Source organism: Panulirus ornatus, chromosome 44 (assembly GCF_036320965.1).
Source record: "Panulirus ornatus isolate Po-2019 chromosome 44, ASM3632096v1, whole genome shotgun sequence".
Taxonomy (NCBI): Eukaryota; Metazoa; Arthropoda; class Malacostraca; order Decapoda; family Palinuridae; genus Panulirus; species Panulirus ornatus.
This window is the reverse complement of record NC_092267.1, coordinates 8259041-8267828: the sequence shown is the minus strand read 5'-3', so window position 1 is coordinate 8267828 and position 8788 is coordinate 8259041. Positions and strand designations below refer to the sequence as shown.

The window sequence follows — 8788 nt, the reverse complement described above, 5'->3', positions numbered from 1 at the left end:
AAAAAAACATGGTAAAGTTTATGTCAACTTCACAACGAAATTAGCTTATGAAAATTGCCACTTAAAAGTTTAAGGTGTTTTGTATAGTTCGTTTTTGTTACCAAAACAGATACAAAGCATGATTTTAAACATTATATTTCATTAAAGGATATTAATTAGGATAAAAAATCATATATCAGGGGAAATTTAAGGTAAATCAAAGTATAAGTAGGTCATACATTTATGCAAAATCAACAGGACTTCTGAGCGCCTCATGGAGGTGGACCCATACCGTCAAGATTGGTCTTATTATTTCAGTGTTATCGTCAAAATGTCTTCACCATTTCCTACAACTGGGAACGACTAATATACAGCCGGATGTCTACAAGCGTACAAGACAGTGAGGTGCTACATTGATGCTCTCCTTTCAGCTACAAGGTGAGGTTTTTCTCCTCGCTTTCTTGATGGCTTACGAGAGTATTACCTCCTTCTATGTTGACTCCTCCATCATTTTCACTGGTGTACACAAAGCTTACGCTTATTACCTTCTCTGAGATCTTCTAGAGAGTTTAATACTCCAAATCATACTTGGATATTGTAGTAGACAGGCCATATTTATCCCCAGGGGTTTAGAAAGCAAAATTGTAGCCATTAATAATGATTAATGGCTACATATTTATCATTATCAACCCCTCTTTTATCCTTGGGTTGCCGCCATATTGATTCTGGAAGTTTAGTGTCTGTGGCATTTACTTGTTGTTGGCAAATTGCTTCCTCATGTCCCTCCGTACGCTGAGTCACGACCCTCCGTACACTGTCATGTCTCTCCGTACATTGAGTCATGACCCTCCGTACATTGAGTCACGACCCTCTGTACACTGAGTCATGTCATGACCCTCCGTACACTGAGTCATGTCCCTCCGTACATTGAGTCACGACCCTCCGTACACTGAGTCATGTCCCTCCGTACATTGAGTCATGACCCTCCGTACACTGAGTCACGACCCTCTGTACACTGAGTCATTTCCCTCCGTACACTGAGTCATGACCCTCCGTACACTGAGTCACGTCCCTCCGTACACTGAGTCGTGACCCTCCGTACATTGAGTCATGACCCTCCGTACACTGTCACGACGCTCTACACTTGAGTCACGACCATCCGTACACTGAGTCATGACCCTCCGTACATTGAGTCATGACCCTCCGTACACTGAGTCACGACCCTCTGTACACTGAGTCATGTCCCTCCGTACATTGAGTCATGACCCCCCGTACACTGAGTCATGACCCTCCGTACACTGAGTCACGTCCCTCCGTACACTGAGTCATGTCCCTCCGTGCACTGAGTCATGTCCCTCCGTACACTGAGTCATGACCCTCCGTACACTGAGTCATGACCCTCCGTACACTGAGTCATGTCCCTCCGTACACTGAGTCATGACCCTCCGTACACTGAGTCATGACCCTCCGTACACTGAGTCACGTCCCTCCGTACGCTGTCATGACCCTCCGTACACTGTCATGACCCTCCGTACACTGAGTCACGTCTCTCCGTACAACAGAATTTTGCAAAACCTAGTCATAACTATTTGCCATCAGTGATAAATTTGCACATAAACCTCGTATATTCTGTTCTGGTGTCCTTTATATATCTTTTCAATATTTTTACTTATTACCTATTACCTATTTTTACCATTAGATAATGTATATGAAAAAAAAAATCCTTTCTAACATTAGTATTACATCTAGTAGGTATAAGCACCATTTCCTTTATAGTGTCGAATTTATCTAAAATTTTGACTTGTAGCAAGGCAGTGCGAAGTTTAAGTCTAAGAAAAATAGAATTTAGTTTTCATAGCCTCTTAGAGTTGAAATTAGATCTGTAGTTTATTTTTTTATTCATTCAAGTCTATTCTAGTTTATCCTAATATAGTTGAAATTAATTCTACGTAGCCCATCTGTATTTATTTAAGGTTATCATAGTAAAATGAGTTATGTAGCCTATCTATTTATTCAAGGTTATCCTAGTAGAAATGAAATTAGTTTTGTAGCCTATCTATTTTTTTACGTTCATCCTAATATGGTTGAAATTATTTTCACGCAACCTATCTGTATTTACTCAAGGTTATCATAGTAAAATTAGTTTTGTAGCCTATCACTATTTATACAAGATTATCCTAATAGAGTTGAAAGTAGCTTTGTAGCCTGTCTGTATTTATTTGATATTGTTGAAATTAGTTCTGTAGTCTATCTTTATATTTATTCAAGTCTATTCTAGTTTATCCTAGTACAATTGAAATTAGTTTTGTAGCCTATCTATTTTTTAAGATCCTAATGTGGTTGAAATTATTTCTACGCAGCCTATCTGTATCTATTCAAGGTTATAATAGTAAAATTAGTTCTGTAGCCTATCTCTATTTATTCAAGATTATCCTAATAGAGTTGAAAGTAGCGTTGTAGCCTGTCTGTAATTATTTGATTTTATCCTAATATTGTTGAAATTAGTTTTGTAGCCTATCTGTATTCAAGTTTATCCTAGTGAGCTTAAATTAGTTATGTAGCTTATCTGTATTTATTAAAATTTATCCTTTTAGAATCGAAATTAGTTCTGTAGCCTATTTGTATTTATTCAAGTTTATCGTAGTCGAGCTGAAATTAGTTCTGTAGCCTATCTGTGTATGGTCGTACTAATAGATCCAAATGAGTCGGGATAGTTTCTGGAATTTTATAGTTGATGTTCTTCTTAATGAATCCTAGTCTTCCATTGGTCTATTTCTTTGGGCTATACAGAGTTGAGATTTCTTTAGACTGTTGCTCATAAGAACTCCAAGATCAGTTACTTGATTCAAGAAAACGTCTTTCCGATTATTTTACAGCAATGTTATATTTCGTTTGCATTGTGTCTTGACTATTTTGCTAACTTGTCAAGATCTTTTTGAATGATCTAAGTCTTGTTCATTTATGACCCTTCTTCTCACTTTTGATTATTTGCATTGAACTCATCCTATCAATCATTCTTACATATTTTCCCATATAGTCTGGACTCTGTAACACCTCATAATTATTTCTAATTCATACTTTCCATCCCTGGTATTGATCACAGAACGTACAAGAGATATTTCTGTCTGTCTTTGCGAAGAAAATTATACATCAAGTTACTTTGACAGGTGAGATGATTGAACCCTTGTTTGTTGGCGGGTTGAACTAAGGAAACTCCAGTTTAATGGAGAGCCAAGTAAGCATTTCATAGAAGCAGAGTAGGGAGGGCGAAAAAAAAAAAATAGTTCAGGCTCCATAGGCAGGACATTCGTGTTTAGGGGTAAGAAATTCATCCTCCGTACTTAACAATTGATTTATGCGTCCCCGCCTTACTGTTGTCAGTTTAAAGTCACTTTATTCGAATAGTTTACAGAGACAGAAGGAATACAGTGGTGAGTTACTAAATTGATTACTGGACTGAGAAACAAATCCTATGAGATTCGAGTTCATTCTGCTTGGCTTTATTTCATTTTACACAAGAAAACTAGGAAGTGATTCACTGCATGTAATGCAGTTTCAACTTCGACAATATTTATTTAGCTTCTTATGGATTTAAAATGTTCTGTTTCAAATGTGGTAAATCATGGAATGATTTACTAATGAAAAGTATAAAGCAACACCAGGAATACATATAAAGTAGACTCCAAGACTGACAATATTTGTGCCCTCACAGATAATATAGTTAACATATTCTTCCATAATTTGTTTGCCTGTTTGCTTTCATAGTTAATCTCTGACCTACAATATCAAGGAACCTTAAAAGAAACTATTTATACGGTGTTGTTTGTTTGCATTCCTTTGTGTGTAAATTACCAATTCTTGCAGTACGCGATGGGACATCTGACCTCGTGTTAACCCATCTCAAACTTTACTTTGTAACAAAAAAAATCTTTTAAAATATTCATCTGGTCTGCGTTGATTCTCGAGGCATCTAAAAATTCAGTATTGTGAAAATGTTTCCAAACGTATCGTGAGGAGCAGCTCAGTGATGACCCCATCACGTTTATAGAGTAATTTACATATTGTTATAATGTGTTCCTGCTATCTTTGTGTGCTCCCAAGGTGAGTTATTCCATGGCCGTTGTAGCTTCCACCTTTAAGTTAGCTCCCTGACTTCTGTTACGATATTCCTTGCCCGCCTCTGGCTGGACCCCCTCCATCCCCCCTCTCTTAGCAAGATCAATATCCCCACCTTCAGGTTGGGTGACCAGACTAGTGCTGCATATTCTTAATTTGGGTTTAAGGTTTGATGTCTTTATTTTGATTACTCCTGTGCGTGCATATATGTGTGTGTGTGTGCGTGTGTGTGTGTATGTGTATGCACGACTGACGTAACCGTGAATCCGGTATAGATGGATGCCGTTCGAATATATATATATATATATATATATATATATATATATATATATATATATATATATATATATATATATATGTAGGGAGATAGATAACTTATTTTCGTTGATCCTCCTTGAAGTGAAAGAATCCTGTGGGCAATTTTCCTCTCCCTTTCTCAGGAAATCAACACGTCTTTCATCATACACCTACATCTTCATTCATACATATTTTTTTTTTTCTCTCTCATGAAAGTATATTCCGCAGTAAATTTACTGTCAGGGTGGGTCCGTCCGGAGCGCTGTGTTACATGACTGGACTGAACCGCGTACCGTTGCCAGCCGTACGAAAAACCTATATCGGAAGCATTTCTTCAAGAAGGTGTACCCCGAGGTGCCTTCTCAGATATGACACTAGAATGTGCCTTCAGAGTTGAGATCAGTAGTAAAAGTGTTTACAGAAAAATATGCCCTTAAACATTATATAACATTCTTAAGGTTCTTATGTAAGGTAGGTGATGATGCCAGGGTAAATCATTCGCTATTTAAGGTTTTCCTCTTTTTCTGCTGTTTGTTGACCAGATGTTAGCAAATAATCTATCTTTTCATCAAGTAAGTAGTACCATGCGCGAAGCTTACTTGTCATAAGCAAATTTTAAATTGAAAAGTAATAGTTAAAAAATACACCAAGTGGAGCCTCTAACTATAGACGAACAAATGGTCTACAGAGTAAACAACTGAGCATCAGAAGGTGTTCAGTAAGGTATTTGGTAGCGTTAAGTTACTACTCGATTCCCCTTGAAACGAACCAACTCCTTTCCAAATATGATTTCTCCCACCGATACTAATCCGAGTTTGCAACCTGACTAGTCTGGTTCTGAGTCTTCTTGAGCGAGTGTACTGCGCGTGTTTTCGCGGTCGTATTTTACAATGAGTGGCCATGACAAAATAATTGATAACCCATTATACGCAGGAATGAGTTTAAAGGATCTATTGGAGACGGCAGATCTGTTCGACTTAGGATGGAAGGACCTGAAGGGATATGAAGGTAAGAATTAATCCCAGGCATAGGCCGAAATGTTTCTTGAAAACATTTAAATGACCGCCAGATTTTTTTTTTTTTTTGAAAACTGCAGAAATATATGTATCTGTATATCAAACATGATGTGTTATGTGAGACTTTGATGAGACAGTTGGGCTGAATGTATTTCAGGTTGATAGGCAGGTAAACCATGCAAGGAAAAAGATTTACCGGGAAAATACTTTGAATATACGTTTGTGAAGACGGCGTTGTCGTTGTAATGCAAAGCACTTGAGGATAGATATGAGCCAGTACTTCATGTTTTATATTAAACTATATAAATACAAAGCTGACATACAGGTATAAGGTTAAATTGATGGACGTAGGTGTAAAAATCACCATAACTACATAACTATTAATGATGTATAAATACACATTTGTGAAAAGTTTGTTTGATGGTATTTTGAATATTAAAAAAAGTGCCAAGGGACCATCAGTCTTGCTTCATTAGTGTAACGTACCCTACCCTATTTTACCTTAGTTAACCTAACATGGTCAGTCAGTTCATCATTTAGAATTCCCGAATGTTAGTAAAGCAAGTCTTGAAATATTATTTACCTGCGCGTTCTCCGGCATTTTGTCCATTTCAGCCAAGAATATTCGAGATTTGGTGTTCCAACAGTTGTGGAACACCCTCCTTGTACTGGAGAAATAGGTGATTAAAGATAGGTTCCGGTAATTAATGGTGATTCCATTAGGTAATGGCAAACACACGCCTAACTTGTATGAGTGTTATTGATAATTAGAATATTGACTGGCCAGCCATCTCTTACCCTAAGCCATCATGTGTTTCTCGAAGGATTATGTTGTCTACCTTTTTATAGCCATTGTGTTTGTATATATATATATATATATATATATATATATATATATATATATATATATTATATTTATATAAGGTTTTGTAGGTCATTTAGTTAACTTATTATTACTGTTATTGCTGCTTCCAGTGTATATTATCATTATTCATACAACGGTGTCTTGATGCTGTGGCTGTCCCAGCAAACCCCATAAACATTATGGACCCGGGTTCGTGCACCGGACAGGGCACAGGGATTATGTCCAACCCAAGGGTTTGAGGATAATATATATATATATATATATATATATATATATATATATATATATATATATATATATATATATGTGTGTGTGTGTGTGTGTGTGTGTGTGTGTGTGAGTAACGACTCCGCCTGCCGAAAGTCAAAGTATAAGTTAAGATTCACCAATTGCTAAGCTGTATCATTAAGAGTACAGTGGTGTCAAAGAACTTATGTCTCCAAAGAAGGCTACACTACCCTGCCACTGGAAATAGCGCAGCATTGAGATGCTGGAGCCTGTAGAAGGGTCTTGGGTAACACCGAGAAGCTATCATAGAAATTGAAAATGATATGCGTTGCTACATTAGGTTACACCGTGAGTGAAAAGTCACCTTTGGCAAGGCTGTAGCTTTGGAGGTTGTCACGTCAAGGAACTTTACATTCTAAAGGAGTCCCACATTTTCTAGGGAATTCAGAGGAGGATACTAAAGGTGGTACTGGAATTACGAGAGCCGAGTTTTAGCGAGAGGTTAGAAAACATTACTTTTGTGCTAAATGGAAGAGAGAAGAGTAAGGGGTTACTTAATCATAGCCATTAAGTTTTATACCATATTTATTGACGTTAACACTGAACAATTAGTTGTTCCAAAGATGCAAGGATGGAGCAACGACTAGCCATAAAATGAAGCTTATTAAGAGACTATATGGGAAAGATGTAATGCACAATTGTTGCGTACGAGTTGGGCATGACTGGATTACACTGAGGACTTTGTGTATGCTTGACAGCATACAGAAGTTTGAAAAGTTGTGTGATGGCGAAAGTTTTGAGGTTGGGTCCCAGTAGTTTAGAGAGCTCTCTCTTCGTACAGTACAAATATAGGTAAGTACATTATGTGCGGTAGAGAATGTTTTTGAATATGTTGGAGCAAACGTGTTTATTGGAATAAATATATATATATATATATATATATATATATATATATATATATATATATATACATATATATATGTATATATATCGAGCATAGCACAAGGAAGACGGAATTTGTGTGGTGGTGTTGGGGATTTAAAAGCTTTGTTATTTGTATGCACCTGATGTGGATAGTTTCTGTGAAACATGTAGTTATGCAATGCATGCATAGAAAAATTACAAATTATATAAAAAATCTGAATTACTGAATTGCTGTTACACCTTCATATATTTACATATTATTTCTGTACTTCTTTTTGCTCAACAACAACTTTTCCTGAAGTGTTTCAGCTTTATCCATGCGTAGCTACTATGTTGTGCAGTTATGTTCCTATCTTTTTATCACAGACGTGTTTTCTCAGTTCCTTTTTTTATTACTTTTTTTTTTAACGTGGCCGCCGTTATTATCATATCAATGATGATTATTATTTTCTGAACACGGCCGCCTTCCTGCTTATATAGCCTAGCAAAGTTTCTCTCTAATCTTTCGTAATATGGCCGCCTTCATGTCCGGATAGCCTAGCCCTTCCCTCCGTATTCCTTGTCTAACACGACTGCTTTCATTCCCGGATAGCCTAGCTGTGCAAGGTCATTTCCTTGCCTTTCTTGATATGTTGCCCTTCATGTTTCGATAACTTGGCTTTTCAAGGTCATTTCCTTATTTTTTCCTGATTCGTTGGTCTTCATGTTTCGATAGCTTAGCTTCCATATTTCGGCGTACCGTTTTTGTTGCCTATTATTGATTTAGTAGAGTTGCCAGACTGATGTAACGTATTCCTTATTATTAGATACGGTAAGTGAATGATTGTATTATGCACGTACTAAGGTACTGGAAGCGATTGGGTGGGGTAAGGGCAGGTGTGTTGGTTTGGGAAGTATATGGAAGGTTCATGAATTTAATTGATGTTTAATTACCACATAGTTTACTTCCTTTGATGTTTCTAGTGATAGATTGTGGTGCTAGCTCAATGCCTGGAATCTCCTTACTTAGAGAAGTTCTTATTTAGCAAAAGTTTTCTTTTTACTACATCGTGTCTATGCAATCGCAAGGTAGGCTGAATTTCATGAACCATAAATCTTGCAAATCTGGAGCATGTCTGTGCGTTTTTCGATCTAGCGAAATAGCTCTGTTTAGTTCTGTCTAGTCATTGATATTGATTCCAGTCTGTGTGGATAATGTCAAAAGGCCATTTGGAAGTGCAAGCATTCTCAGTCCGTTTATTTAACATTTTTCTCTAGAGATGTAGAAGATTCGTTATCTGTGATTTCTCTCCTCTTATCCCTGACTATCTCTGAAGTAGTTTCTCCTCTGTAATTACTAATTTATCTGCTTTCCTGTTGATAT

The 8788-nt window shown here is 37.0% G+C and overlaps 1 protein-coding gene across 5 annotated transcripts in view; it reads left to right on the top strand.

Moving 5' to 3' along the window:
- The first annotated feature begins 270 nt into the window (after positions 1–270).
- Positions 271–8788, top strand: part of LOC139762708 (thyrotroph embryonic factor-like) — a 258351-nt gene continuing 249833 nt past the window's right edge. For 3 of the 5 annotated variants that reach the window (XM_071687712.1, XM_071687708.1, XM_071687707.1), the window contains exon 1: positions 5226–5400. In XM_071687712.1, the coding sequence (XP_071543813.1) occupies positions 5283–5400 (118 nt within the window). In that variant the 5' untranslated portion in view covers positions 5226–5282. Of the gene's footprint in view, positions 418–5218; positions 5401–8788 lie in introns of those variants that run through there. The other 2 variants (XM_071687711.1, XM_071687705.1) reach the window with 2 other exon arrangements.